Genomic DNA, 15,819 nt, shown 5'->3' with positions numbered 1-15,819 from the left:
GCCTCTGCATGATTTCCTATGGTCAGAACTCAGAAGGAACCAGCTTTTGACAGAGACTTCACCTTAAATGCCTCTCAACTGAACGATTCTTGTTCCTGGCTCTTGCCCTGGCCTCTCTACAGGAGTTGACTTTCGGTACACAAAACGTCAGCTAAAGCATGGTTGCTTCTTTTCCTTTCCTTTCCTTTCCTTTCCTTTTTATTATTATTATTTTGGTCAATATTTATAGCCAATTGGAGGAGCTTGTGGGAAATATGAGCATCTTATATATGCAGGTGGAGACTAGCATGTGCATGGAAACCACAAAATTAAAATGGATATTCTGCTGAAGATATCAGGCAGGAAATTTGGATGCAACCAAAAAAATCTGTATCTTTATTTGGTGGTTGAATGATACTGTAGCCCAAAAAAAAAAAACAGTCGGATATATATTAGCTCCATGCACCGCCTATTAAAAGGGATGACAATTGCATTGCAACGACTGAGAAGAAAGAACTCCTGTCAGGTAGGATTCAGATCGAGAAGTTAGGGCCCGCCTACCACTTATCTCTCTTGTGATTCGGACATGGCACACTAAGAATATAAAATTATGGGAGAGAGAGTGTGGTAGGACCAATTATGCCAGTGGATTTGCCCTTGGGTTCACCTTAGCTGTAAATTATTAAGCAGCAAATTCGCTTTTATATGCTGTCGTTCCCTTCACCCCCATCGACCAATTAGTTCTCCATTTAGTGGATCCATGGTGCGTGTCCCCCCTCAGAGATTTTGATGAAGATTTGATGTCTATTTCAGCCAAGGAAATCCATGCTTTGCTCAAGCTCCAACACCTTAAATTTAACTCTTCCCCTTCCTGGTTTAACATAGCTGAACTTGCCAGTCGATACCGAAGGACGTCTTGAGCAATGGCTGACGAGGGCTTGGGGTCAAAAGAGGAGTCAAAACAAGAGAAGTTGATGACTAGTAACCCTAATGAAGATATGCACCATGGACATCCAACAAATGAGTAGGAAATAATTGCTCTTTTTTACCACTTGGTTTGTTTGAATTGCATAAAGAGAAAAGAGAGCACCATTTTTCTTACAAAGCAAACTATATATGTGCCAAATCACACGACTGTGGATCAGACGTTGTCCCTTGAAAATTAAAAAGAAGACGTTACAAAGCATCCAAAATAGTCGACACTCTTTAACCCCACCTTGTGCCCCATTTACCTCACACACATTTCTTCCATCTCCCACTTTGGTCATGCACCCACTACCCAATAGACACGATCCTCTCACTGGTCAGCTGCACTGTCATGTACTCCTTGATAGCTTTAGTTCCATGGTGACTCATTCCAAGGGCAGGAAAATACTGATAGAATGCTTTTTTCATGTCATTTATAGAATGGTTAAAGCCTGCTTTAAAGCAATGATTCATACAAGTTTTTCTGTCGGTGGGAAAATCAAAAGAAAAAAAAATCAAGGAACAAGGTAAGATGACAGTACTTAGGATTATAGGATAGTGCTGGTGAAGTCTACAAAACAGTATCTCTGGCAACAAATTTACCTCCTTGCAACGGGCTTGCTAATTCATTATTGATTTATTGTCATTTCCCTTTTCGTTGTGAAGTTCTCCAAAGCAAAAACTCAAGGTAAGGATCTGATAAGCAGTTGTCAAAGGATTTCAAAACCAAACGGAATGGTGAATTGCGATGGTGGCTGTTTATAATAGAACAATCTAAAACAAACAAGTTTTCATTTTTTTTTTTTTCCAAGGTTTTCAAGAACAGGGGAAGAAAAAAACCAGACAACCACTGAATTGTTGCTCCACGAATGATTTTGACCCAATCAGCAACCAAGAGGTGTGTTCAAATACTAGCAAGGCTCCCTCTATAGAAAGGCCAAGGCAGAATAAATTCTGTTCCGGAAGTGGGCACTTTAAAAGCTTAGGATACCTCGCACGCAAGCCATGCCTTTAAGACTTCCCTTTTGTAGTGCGTGCACGGCCTTTACTCTCTCCCTGAATTCCTGATACCACCCAATAAAAAAGAGGGCGAGGAAAGCAACAGTCACCTGATGATCTCTTTTTCCTCCCTTTAAAACTCGTCTCATTGGCTATATTTGGAATGTTATTAGTACTAAATACAGCCATAAGGAAAGGGGAGAGAATAGTTCAAATGCGTATCAGTGAGTGTACATGAGCGCATATGGAGCCAAATGATCTAAAAGGAAACAGTACTTAAAGTAGCTTTTTGTTGACTCATCTTGGTCCCATGAAGACAGACCCAAATGCACCAACTACACTGTTAGAGTCTAAGAACAAGTTTCTTTACTCATTTTGTCACTTGGTCCAAATCTTTATTGCTGGGAGTCACTTAAGCCTAATCAGTGATTAAAGAAGAGAATCTAACAGTAATTCAGCTTTTCCTATCTTAAGAATTTTTTGGGTGATGTCTTTAATCAGTCACTAAAGCAGGATCCTGGCATGTTAAAGTGAAGATCACAGTTCAAATCTGTCTTCTTAGCGTCCCTGTTAATAATAAGATTTTTATTTTGAAGCATTAGAAAAGGCAAAGTGGAACCAACAATGCCAAGACAAGAAATCATGCAACTTTAAACGATGAAGACTAATGCTATAGCGACAGAATTCTATACCCATGCTTGCATACATCAGACAATGATACTAAAGAGAGGCCTAACTGGTAGCTGCTGATCCACGAAATTTAAGAAAAAAATGTAGATAAACCATGGTTGTGGGCAAAGAAAACATTGGAGAACAAGCAGCATGGCACAGAAAATGGCGTTAAGGTATAAACTAGATGAAGTCTATCGAAGATATCCTGAACTTGGTTATGACTCAAGAGACGACACTTTACAGCTCTGATTTGGATTGTCAACAAGGGCGTTTGTATCCGCAAATCAAAATTAAGACGCTCTTCACAGTTCAACTTTGCAGGGGCAAGTGGCTTTGGCTAGTGACCTTGTTCAATAAAACTGGCGAGGAGCTACAAAAACAAAATAAATTCCCTACGAGCTCCTTTTTGAACTCTCAACTTTCCTGCTTTCTAATAAAAGTCGAATGATCTGTGAGCGGATTGATACAAGACAAAGGCGAATAAAAAAGGCGCAACTTTGAGCGGCTCGTGATGCCCTAAGCTAGGCACATTTAGAACCAACTTCAGATGGAATTTTCAGCACATCATGTTGGAATAAACTTTCCATAATGATATTTCTTTTCCTTGCAAAGTTCTTTGAACCTAGATCCATCTGTGTTAACGAGCCTCAATCTCACCCCCTTCACATGCTCTACTAGAACACATAGCCGCTACAAGGGGATTTTGGTTTCCAAAACCGTGAGGATTTTGCATCTCATTGGACTGACTTTCAGTTTACAAATCCGAGAATTTTTCGAGTATAAAGCTTTTGACAAAATCCTAAGGAGAGGAAACCCTTTCTCCCGTGATATCCTCCGACATCAACCAAGTATCTGCAATTAACCACGTAGACCCAGAGTGGTAGGAGATTTAAACCTTTTTCTAGAGATGTCAACTACGTTTTAGCTTCCTTATTGCAATATCTCGTTGCTAAGTTGCTAGATGTCATAGGACATCAAGCTTTGGCAGATTTTGCGACAGCTAGCATGAACGTTACCTCATATCACGCCAAATGTCATAACACGTGCCATCCAACAATATACACTTGTATTTGAGCATGCGCGCGTTCTAGCTGCTGTTCAGTTTTCACCATCGCAATATGCTTAAAGCAATGAAGCTGATATTGAGTTCAATCATTTAAAATATATCAAGCATTTCACTAGGAAAGTAGTGTCAGTCAGCTAAATAGGATTCTACTCCATATCAAAGAAAAAAACAGCAATAGATTCTTGTCCCACTTCAAAGGCAAGTAAATTTAATCAGACCATAAGAAATAGAAACCACGAAAGCGAGTGTGCTGGTAGCATTAGTTAGCAAAAGAAAACACACCACAGCTACGTTTGTCTCTCAAAAAAGTGAGGAAGTAAGTTCAGATACATCAGAAACAACTTGATCATAATCTGCCTTCAATTTTTCTTGATCCTCCTTGCCTATCTCCCCCTTGGTAGGCTTGGTTAACACTAGAACACAACAAGTAGGCCTTTTGGTGGCCCCAGCACTAGCGAGGTCCTGAAAAAGAATGCCACAAGATGACCATGAAATTATTGACAAAGAATTGTAAGCCCAAAGAAAGGATAAAAAGAATTGTAAGCCCAAAGAAAGGATTCTTCCACTTCAATAAGCATCTTGAAGCGTTCCACCTCCATGAATTTACTAATAAGATACCAGGATATTAAAGGGTCGTAGAGATGTAAATCTCTGGAATAATTTCATAGGGTTTGGGCCCAAACATGATGAAGATTGGGATCGCTTCCCAAGTAACATGCACAATTATGATGTTGATTGGTTCCATAACAAGCCAGATGTATAGGTAAATGTTTGATGACAATTGAACCGTCCAAACAAGAACAGAAAATAGTACATAGCTGTAATTCTGATTCAAAATGATAAAAAGAAAAAACTAAAATATGAACATTACAACAACTAAATGGTCTGTCTTTCTTTTAATCAAGCGTGATGAAAATTATTACAGAAATAGCATTCTAAGAAAAAAATTCTAAGCTTAAACAACACTTAATAGAAAACGAAAAGGTCCCAACAGGAGAAATAAACTTGCAGGGTACTAGGGTTACTTGGCACGCATTTTTTAGCTATGATTAGCCCGTCAAATGGAAAAAAAATATTAAAGAAATATTAGGTAGCTGGGAACTTACTTCTTTAGAAGTAACATAAACATAAGGAATGTCAGACTCTTCACATAGGATGGGAACATGAGTAATGACATCGATTGGTGAAATGTTTCCAGCTATTATGCATAATCTGTCACGGAAACGAAAATTTCAATTAGTTTAAGCTATTTATTCATCACAGCTTACAATCAAATAAAAATTTTCAGAAGTAACAAGACAGACCCTTTATGGCCACGACGAATGCTCTTCACTACTTCCTTCACTCCTCTCTTCAAGCATTTTGATTCGGATGCTATACATACACAAGCAAGTAGAGAGAGAGAAAAAAAACCCAAAAATAAGGACCCCAAAAAATAATTGCAAACCATCAATGAAGTTGCTCGTTAATAGTTAAAAATCAGTACCTTTACGAACGAGCTTGAGAGTTCGTTTGCAGAGTTTTTTGCCAGCTAAGGGTTTGGCAATGGGAGCCAAGCTTGTAATCTTCTTCTTCTCTTTTATGTTTGATCTCTCTGTTTCGCTATCACTTCCCATCTCTGTCTCTCTCTCTGCAGCTGAAAATCAACAGGCGAGGGTGGGTGGCGGGGAATGGTAGAGTTTAGGGTTTTATTTTGTTTTCTAGGGTTTTAACATTTGTTAGCCCTGTTGATCTGGACCTTTCGTTGTGAAGAAATTTAGAACGAAAAGATCAACGGCTAGGGATTCTTTAATTAGTTAAGCATAAAATTAAACAAGAAGGGTAAAAAAACGAAAAAGTAACTGTGGGCAATCGAGCCCAGGTCTCTGCCGCCGCATTGAGAGGGTGTTTTGTATTGGGCCCAAAACGCTGTTTAAAATTTGAAAAAAAAATAAATAAATAATTATTTTTTAATTATTTTAATTTACTGATATGAAAAATAATTTTAAAAAATAAAAAAATTATTTTAATGTATCTTTAATTCAATAATTAAAATATTATTTTAATTTTTGAATTATCATCACATATACAACTTAAAATATTATTTTAATTGCTGAATTATTATCACATATACAACTTAGATATCAAACTTGTTTATTTTTATTTTGCTATAAAAAAAGTTAAATGCAATGGAATTCTGGCTTTTCCGGGGCATCATATTCACTCGAGATTAGGAAATAAATCTCTTTTCTTGGACATCATATTTCCTAGTGAATTGCTGGTCAGATCTTCTTCTTTTTTCCCAACTTGTTTGTCCCTGTTTTTTTATTTTAAGTTGACTAACATGCCCTTATTTTTCCTCAATAATAATACATTTGCTGTAGGCTTACAACTTATCGAACAGCTAATGTTTAGTTAAATGACTTTATTGTATTGTTAAGGTTATCAATATAATATATATTATGTGATTTGCTGATGTATTTATTATTTTACATGGTAATTTTATTTTTTCATGCAGGTAAAAAATCGTTATCAAATCTTATAGACTTCAAGTTACAAGGGTCTGGGTTATTTTTAAAAAAATCGTAAATTTTATGCACAAGACAAGCACAATATAGACATATTATTTGGATGTTTTATTTTTAGTTAAAACAAAAAATATGATACTCCCATCAATAACATTATTGGCAATCACATTCAAAAAAGGATATATAAAGATCATATGTTAAGCAACATCTAGGTAAGTTTTATTATTATCTTGGAAAAAATAGATAAAAATAATTAAAATATAAAGGACAAAATAAAATTTTGTTTGATGATGATATATTATAATACATACCATGAATATCTTTTTATTCTATCTGGCTTGGCAAGTGACAAAAATATATATATATATATATAAATATATATAAAATATGGATATTTTTTCCCTTAATATACATTATTAGAAATTTTGCAATGTTTGAAAAATAAATCAATATTATTTCATTAATTTGTATAGCTAACTTAAAATGGTGATTTTTTGCTAGTCAAAAATATTTTATAATTACGGTAAAAAGGATAATTTATTACAAAAAAACAATATATTTAAATTGTGATTACCAGGTCATTTATCATTTATTAAAAAATATTTGGAAATAAAATATATAATTAAACCAATCATATATTAATTTTTTCAATGATGATATTCATTTTCCTTCACAAATTCAAAAAACTCGGTAAAAAAAAAACTACCCTGTATAGTTTTTAATAGAAAAATATATATTATTTGGTTGATTTTTTTTATTCAATTCGGAAAAAATTAATTTACTCCAATTCATTATATTTTTAATTGTTAGAAATTATAAAAATGGATAGAATAATTTTTTTATCTATTCCTGAATAATAGATTTTTCATATCAATTTGATGAAATAAAATAAATTAAGAACGAAAAAGGAGGTGAAATTAAAGAATTAAACTTATAGGTAAAAGGGAGAAAGGCTTGTTTTTTATTGCATTTTTTTTTTTGTTTCTTAGTGTCTGATGTGAATTGTAAGATTTGATTGTATAAGTATCCGAAACAAGAGAGAAATCTACTTAGCCGAATGACAATTTTGTATTTAATGTTTATATGACAACTTTTTTCACAGGGTTTAAACAACACTGGCAAATAAAATTGTGACGTGTGAGAAAATTGCTGAGTTTGCGACCCCTGACATTAAAAAAAAAAAAGGAAAAAAAAAAAAACAGAGAAAAGAAGAGGATAAAAAAAATAAAGACCTCTCGGTTCGAGGAGCTAAGAATCCAAGATGCACTCGCCCTTGGTTGTCAGGGGCAAAGCTTCGGCCCAAATCAACGAGCTATTCGACTATCATGACTCCTGAGAACCAGGGGCCAGTTTAATGAGCTGAAACCTACACTATTTTAGCCCAAGTAAAAATGAAGAGATAGCAAGTGGGATTAGTGGCTGTTTTAAATTATTTTTATTTAGAAATATATTAAAATAATATTTTTTAAAATTTATTTTTAATATTAATATATAAAAATGATTTAAAAACATTTTTTTTTTCAAAAAACAACACAGTCATGCCACTTATTTTTAAAAAAAAAAAATTAAATCATCATTACAGGAAGATCAGAGGATACCCCCACTTAATTTTCTCAGATTCCACATACCATGGCCACGGGCATTTCGAGAATACAGTACTGTTAGCGAGAGGGCTAGTCAATTGCCAACATTGCTAGATCATGCCTCCCGAAATTGATTTGGATGATTCATTTATATGTTAGAAATTAACATATTTATATTTGATTGGATATACTCGCTTAAATTTTGATTTGTTATATAAATGTGCTGGAGTCTCTCTATAATGTGAACGTGAAAGGAAAATAAAAATAAAAATAGCATCTTTAATTGAGTTATATAATCAACGCACACCCTCAAAAAATTACCAGATTGTATTTATTTCATGGCTGAACCTCGAACTAGTTATCCAACATCTACAAGTTTTTCCCGACTATATTTATATTCTCAAGTAATAGATCGGCGAAAAAATAAATAGAGAGGAAGCATCCGCAAATTCTTTGTAAATTGGCACCTCGTCGAGAAAGTTGACAGCTCAGGGTCCGACTGAGAATTGCAGAGGCTTCGAGGACTAGTCTTATTCTTGCCCTTCCTTTATCAGGTTGTTTGGCCCGCCGATCTGGAAGAAGGCGAACTCAAGCTGCAACCGGCAATTGCATTAATTAATATTCAGATTTCAAAGTCTAAAATGTGAGCTTCTATGAATAATTGAGAAGACTGCCAGAGATTTAAACAGAGATTTTTTTTTTTTTTTCATATAATATGTATGACCCGTCGTGTCTCCCATACCATGTACAGCATATACAACTTCAAATCCCTCTGTCAACGACATGACTTTAGTTTTGGGTGGGTCCGAATTAATGGCCCGTTTGGCATTGCGGCCAAACCGGCTAAAAAATTCAAAATTTTTTTTTTTTGCTAAAATTAAGTGTGGTTTATACTTTTTGAATCGTTTTGATGTGCTGATGTCAAAAATAATTTGGGCCGATATGAAAAACTATATCCACCCTTATTGTTCGCAGACAATCTTAGCTGGGTATCTAGTTCCTGTCTCAGATGAATTATAGTGGCTTGCATTATTGGGAAATTATCTCCAATAAAAATAATAAAATAAATTAAAGTACATAGAATTTAAATCTATTTCAAGTGAAGCTTACAGTATTATTATCTTTCGAACAAAAATATTAAATAACGTCAAGAGTAGTGCTCCTGGTCAAAAAAATACAAAGAAGAACGTCGAGACTTGCATGTATCTTCAAGATTTTACGTCCAATCTTGCCATTAACTATTGTCAAAGTCAGATCGAGCTAGCTGGAGAAATAAAATAAAAAACAATCCGTCCACCGGACAACCAACTTGCTGTCTCCTCCTTAATTGAACTTCCAACAACTGCGAGAAAACCATTTTCTGGTATCGGTCCAATCTACTCATTTATTGGAATTAATCATTTCTTGCAGTCCTCTTCAAGGCTTAACGTGAGATCTTTTGTTGACTCTCTCTGGCTTTTTTTTTTATAAATAAATTAAATAAGAGGCATAACCCGAAACAAGAAAAACTACATGCTAGTCAAGCGGGGATTCAGCAATCAATAGAGTTTTTATATATATATATATATATATATAGTCGAAGTTTTATTGATAGCTATAAAAATCATTAAATCAATGGAGTTTTGAAATAGAACACAATGATAAAACTGAAAAAAAGGGGCAAACACAGACTGCAGGACTCGAACATGTGCGGGGAGCAATCCATAATCAAAATGGGTGCGTTAAAAATGGGTACCTAAATCAAAATAATGCCCAACCTCATAAAAGCCAATTCCGAGTCCCGGCCCGATGATATCATCTTATTTGTTTTTAAACTTTTAAAAATATTTAAAAAAAAATTAATTTTTTTTTTACTTTTTTCCTTGTTTCAAATTATATATTTTAATATTTTTAAATTATTTTGATATGCTGATATTAAAAATAATTTTTAAATATTTTAAAAATATTATTTTAATATATTTTCAAATAAAATATACTTTTAATTTTTTTTATATATTTTCAAATAGCTTGCAGGTCTCTCTATCCTGCAAGTCTGAGGTTCTAATAGATTTTATTATTACTACTACGTACCACAAGGAGACATTTACAGTACAGTTCGAGTAACTTGAACTCTTTTTTTTTTTTTTTTTTTTTTTTTGAGAAACAGGCAACACCATCTGAGAAAACTATAGTGATTTTGTGAGACACAGTGGTAGGTAATCAAATTGATAAAAATAAAATAAAATGTTATCGTGGTATTGAGTTACTAGTGCGAGCATCACCTGTGGTTCTTCGTGGATGTTGGTCAGGCTTCGTGAAGAGAGAGAGGAGAGATTGTGACACTTGATATAATCCAGGAAAAGAGAAAGGATGTTAGGTAGCTGTTCACCAACACAAAACATTTATTCTTTTTCATTTTAGTTTTCTTTTTTTTTTCCATAATTTTTCTTCTCCAGTAGAAAACTACAAAACACGTTCTCATTTTTTAACGTTTCAGAATATTTTTCTAACCTAAACAACTGAAAAATATGTTCATATTATATTGTTTTTTATTAGAGAAAAATAGCAAAATAAAAAATAGTGTTCAAACTAAACATGTTTTCTACATTATTCTTTACATTTTGACATGCACAGATATTTTTTTATCATTATTTTGAGAGAAATTCTCCATATAGTTAATTTGAATAAGATATAATAATAAACATAACAATATAATATTTTTACTGTTATAATGTATTAATAATAAATTAAGTTTACAATTAATTAAGATACAATTTTTTTTAATGATTATTATAATCATGACAAAACTCATTTGCCGTTGTTATTCTCATATTCACATAAAAGCTTTCTTGCACCACACTAATATAGTCATCGTCAGAAACTCCAATCATTCTCTGCCACATATTCTGTAAATAATCTACCAATTGTATCTTTCATTTAAATAAAAATATGTAATGTGCATCAAATATTTAAATTATTTTTTTTCATTGTAGTGGATAACTTGATTCGGCTTTGAACTGATGTTAAATTTGGTCAAGGTCAAAATTTATAAAATTTAAAATTCCGATTTAATTAGATTTTTAGATTTAAATTAGACCAAACCTAACATGGAATAACCCTACCATACCATTACATATATATAAATTAATAGAAATATAGTTCAGCTCGTCATGTTCTGAATTTGCTTCTTAAAGATTATCAGTTCGAGTTTCATAAACATCAAGACTATTAGAGATTTACATGATCATTAACTTTAAAATTCATAAAATTAATCAGTGCATACAAACTAACCCGAACACTTACATTAACAATAATAAAAAAATACTCCGTGTTTTTACATATATTATATATTCAGTTCTACAAGAGACCATGTGCTGGTCACGTTATAAATAGATACCCGTACTGACTAAAATTGATTGTGCAGTATCTCTGTATGAGCCACGGATAAAGATCTTGTTCTTATCCACCATGAATACTCTCTTTTCTTACCAAAATGGTGTGCTTCCTTTTCTTCTTCGTTTCACTTGATTGCATCTCATGCAGCACTGGTAACCAGGACGGGCTTGAAAACTACTTCCAACTCGCTCTCCCTGCAGTCGTTGGACCAGAAAGCATTGCCTTTGATTGCAATGGCAAAGGACCATATGTTAGTGTCTCGGATGGCAGGATCCTCAAATGGCAAGGAGCCAAGCTTGGTTGGATAGAATTCTCTGTCTCTTCACCTCAAAGGCAAGACCTCAAGCCCTGTGTGTGTGTGTGTGTGTGTGTGTGCAGTTCATTTTGTTGTCCATATTCCTTTTTAATTACATAAACTACTTAAGTACTTCATACGTCTGGTAGTCTGAGTGATTTCATCACATAAATCCTCAAAGACATGCATCAAAATCAGAAACAGAACTAGCAGATACTCAAATTCATTACCAAAACTAGGGCTCAACTTAGCCTCTCATCCAAACCACACACAACTAAACAGCTTCTGGACCTGTGAGTATAACAATGAGTTGAACCTCCTACGCTCGTCAATCAGAATATATATTAACTAGTTACGCACTTGTGTTTTGCCATGAGTTTGACACTTTTTTGAGCAAAAAATAAAAAATTAAATATGCAAGCTTTTCAAATTTAACTTTTATTTAAGAAATTCTAATTATAAATTAAAAGGCATACAAGAACTATCTGTGTCAATAAATTAAAAAAAATATTAATGTGTTTATTTAACTCGTCTATCTGTTGGTCGAATAATTTTTTATTACAAAAAAAAAATGCATTAAAAAACAAATAAAAAAAATAATGGTATAAATAGGTCAAGTGTAAAGAATAAAAAACAAATGTAAAGAAAAAAAACTAAAAAAACATTAAAATCATGAATTTGACATGCATGCAAGTTTTAATTTAAAAAAAAATATCATGGTATGCAGGCTATTCCAATGTGTTTTTTACATGAAAAATTAAAAGTATCATTTGAAAAGCCTATGCAATCATCTTATTAAATAAATTGATAACAAAAAATATAAATAAAAAAAAGTCAATAACAATAACCAAGAAAGAAACTGTAAAGATGAGATATTTACCCAATTATGTTTATTAAATTTTTTTTATTTAAATAAATAAAAGATAAATCCATCCTAAAAAAACTCATGGCTTAAACGATAAATACAAACAAAAATAATTAAATAGACCCACACTATAAAAAAAATATTATGAAAGTTTGAACATGTCAGAAAAATGTAAAGAATAAACACCCGTTGATATGATGAAAACATATAAAAAAAAAAAGCCTTAAGTGAACTTGGCAACCAACCCTGGTGAACAAATCAAATACATGATTTAAGAATTGAAATTGGGATAACATTGTAAATAGCAAAGAAATTTTTTTTGAAAAAAAAATGCTTTAAAAAATTATCAAACTCAACTCAAGCTAATCTTTTAGATTGATGAATCAGGTCATAAGACCAGGATGACACCATTATAGGCAAACTTGGAAAAACAAAAAAGTAAAATTCTTAACCAAACAAATATCGAGGGATAAAATTAAAGGAAAAAAGTCAATACAAAAAAATGCAAACAAAACAAATATCAATTAAAAGAATTTAGACTAAATTCAACATAAAAACCAATTGAAATTAAATGTTAAGGGAAAAAAATAAATAAAATTAAATGTTCAGGGATAAAATTAAAAAAAAAAAATCAATTAAGAAAATATTAAAAAAACAACAACTAAAAAAATTGACACCAAACTTGACATAAAAAATTCAATGAAAAAAATGCTAATGATAGAATTAAAGAAAAAAATCAATAAATCAATAAAATTATTAAAAACAAAAAAAATATAGTAATTAAAAGAATAAGGAATAAATTTGATAAAAAAAATTCAACAAAATCAAACAACTAGAGGTGAAATCGAAAATAAAATTCAATCATAAGCAATCAATGTAAATAAAACAGTTGCAATTAAGAGAAGAAGAATTGAATTAGAAGTAAAAAAAAATAATTTGAAGGGTTGATATATTTTTTTACATGGCCAGCACATAATCTAAAGAAGAAATATAAGGAAAAGAAAGGAAAAAAAAAAAAAAAGTCAGTTGACGCAAAATCAAACCTCATTATTATACACACGCCACCCAGAGAAAAAGAGGATGTCGAAACGTATCAAATGATATGGTAGAAGCTTGATTTCGAGTACCATTATTAACCACACGTGCCTCCCAAAAGCAACGAAGTGGCTGCCATGTGCCAGGCACGCATGAGTCAACAACGTTTTTTATATGCATAAAACCAAAAATACCCCTATAACTAAACAACAATAACCAAAAACCCTTAAAAAATCAAAACCAAGCCCTTGAAGTCAAAACTAAAAAAATTATATGATAAAGGTAATTTGAGTAATTCAATTGTTTATAAAATTATTTAACAAAATGAAAATACCCTTAAGACTAAATAACAAAAAAACCATTATAAAATGACAATCAAGCCATTGAATCCGAGGTTAACAAATATGCACAACAAGGGTTCATGTGTAATTCAACTATTGTTAACAAAATTGAAATTATTATATGGTTCCTGAACCAAAGGTTTTGATTACTTGTTCTTTAAAGATAATATGATAATTGCACTGTTATTAAAAAAAAAAGTACTGCCCCAAATAAATCAAAAATAACAAATTGAATGTGTGAAAAGACCATCCTACCCCTCAAGTAAGTTAAAGGATAAAAAGTAAAAGACTAATTTTACTATAGCCGGGGTTGTTTAATATCTTACTTAATTGTTGACTAAATTGGTGATTTTTTGGGGGGCTATATTGTTCTTGTAAGTAAGTAAAGCATTATATATTTTTAGGCTGATCGTAAGGAAAGCAAGAAAAAAAGGAGCTTTTCTAGTGATTAATTTTTACTTGTCTCCTTTACTTATAAGAGTAGCAAGATCAGGCAGAGCCTTTAGGTGACTTTTAAAGTGTTCAAGAGTCGCAGCTATGCGACATTCAATTCAATTGATGTCTTTTTAGTAATTGATTGATAGTCAAAACTTATACAGACCTTGCAGTGCTCCTGCAAGTTGCAGCTAATGGTGATAGCTGATTGTCGGTTTTTAACTTGATTCCAATAGAGATAGACAGATATGTGATGGCTCCACAAACACCAAACTGGAACCGGTGTGTGGAAGACCACTAGGCCTCAAATTCAACCCTGCAACTTGTGATCTCTACATTGCAGACGCGTACTATGGACTCTTAGTAGTAGGACCGGAAGGTGGAGTGGCTACACAACTTGCTGCTTCAGCTGAAGGGGTTCCCTTCAGATTCATGAATGCTTTGGACGTTGATTCCAGAACAGGAGTGGTTTATTTCACTGATAGTAGCATTTATTTCCAAAGAAGGTACTACTGTTTCCAGACTTTTCTCCTCTGTCTTCTCTAGCTAGCTATTTTTTTCAGCAACTTTAATGTTTTTGGTATAGTACCCTACCCAGAAATTACTATTTGAGTTCTTTGATCATGCAGGGAGTATTTACGGGCAATCATAAACGCTGATAAAACTGGAAGGTTAATGAAATATGATCCAAATAGCAAGAAAGTGACAGTGCTGCACAGAGGCTTGGCATTTCCAAATGGAGTGGCTCTAAGCAAGGACAATTCGTTTATTCTAGTTGCCGAATCATTTACAATGCGAATCTTAAAGTTTTACCTTGTGGGTTCTGAAAAACACGGACAGGAAACTTTTATTCAACTGGGAAGATTCCCTGATAACATTAAGAGGACTGCTAATGGAGAATTTTGGGTTGCGCTAAATTCAGGAAGAGGAAAGATTCGAAGATTGGATTCTACAAAACTACAACAAGAAACTTCTATTGACTGGTTTGTGGATGATCCTGTAGCAGTTAGGCTGACTTCAGGTGGTAAAGTGGTTCGTGTATTGGATGGAAATGGTGGCAGTGCTCTCGATTCTGTGAGCGAAGTTGAAGAAAACAGTGGCCTTTTGTGGCTCGGATCTTCCATGAAGCCTTATGTTGGTTACATCAAGAACAAAAAATAACTTGAGTGTTGCCAAAAAATATATACTTTACGCTGCCAAAAATTCCCTCATAGCAGCTATCTATTTGCAGCATTGTTGTAAGAAAAACTCAAATACGAAGTCAATTCCTGTATGGCATTTATAATACACAGTTGTGTGCTGTGGAAAATATCAAGATAATCAAGGAGCTGCTCCTTATCTTTTCCTTCGTTAATTTCTTCTTCTTCTTCCTGTACCAGCATTAAATTACTACTGCCAATCTAATCTGCTACGGCAATTTTCTAAATTTATGCAGTCAGTGGTGTCAGAGGGACCATGGGATGTCGCGTTCCTTCATTACTGTAAGGATTGAGTGCACCTGTGGCTGTCTCATCTACTTGAATTTATGGCTGCATTGAAGCACAGAATATGAAGTTGCAGGTCCCTGTCTCTGCTGTCAATTATGATCATGATCTCTTCATCTTTCTGAATTTTACATAAATACGATTTAATCTATTTACCTACCAATTCAACGAAGTCTAGCCCCCAAGCTGGATATCAAAACCGAATACATAAAAAACA

The 15,819-nt window shown here is 33.1% G+C and overlaps 2 protein-coding genes across 2 annotated transcripts; one reads left to right on the top strand and one right to left on the bottom strand.

The window, feature by feature from the left end:
* Window positions 1-3,840: 3,840 nt before the first annotated feature.
* Window positions 3,841-5,385, bottom strand: LOC118040020 (H/ACA ribonucleoprotein complex subunit 2-like protein). Its single transcript, XM_035046888.2, has 4 exons — window positions 5,169-5,385; window positions 4,987-5,056; window positions 4,789-4,894; window positions 3,841-4,144 (listed from the first exon to the last, which is right to left on the bottom strand). Exons 1-4 carry the CDS (start codon window positions 5,296-5,298, stop codon window positions 3,983-3,985), a joined length of 468 nt encoding a protein of 155 aa, XP_034902779.1. The 5' UTR covers window positions 5,299-5,385; the 3' UTR covers window positions 3,841-3,982.
* A 5,765-nt stretch (window positions 5,386-11,150) lies between these two features.
* On the top strand, window positions 11,151-15,472 carry LOC118040021 (protein STRICTOSIDINE SYNTHASE-LIKE 10). Its single transcript, XM_035046891.2, has 3 exons — window positions 11,151-11,480; window positions 14,355-14,624; window positions 14,748-15,472. The coding sequence occupies exons 1-3, from the start codon at window positions 11,245-11,247 to the stop codon at window positions 15,277-15,279; spliced, it is 1,038 nt and encodes a 345-aa protein (XP_034902782.1). The 5' UTR covers window positions 11,151-11,244; the 3' UTR covers window positions 15,280-15,472.
* The last annotated feature ends 347 nt before the right edge of the window (window positions 15,473-15,819 follow it).

This window comes from Populus alba, chromosome 8 (assembly GCF_005239225.2).
Source record: "Populus alba chromosome 8, ASM523922v2, whole genome shotgun sequence".
NCBI lineage: Eukaryota > Viridiplantae > Streptophyta > Magnoliopsida > Malpighiales > Salicaceae > Populus > Populus alba.
Note: the sequence above shows the minus strand (reverse complement) of the source record. Positions and strands in the feature narration are given on the sequence as shown.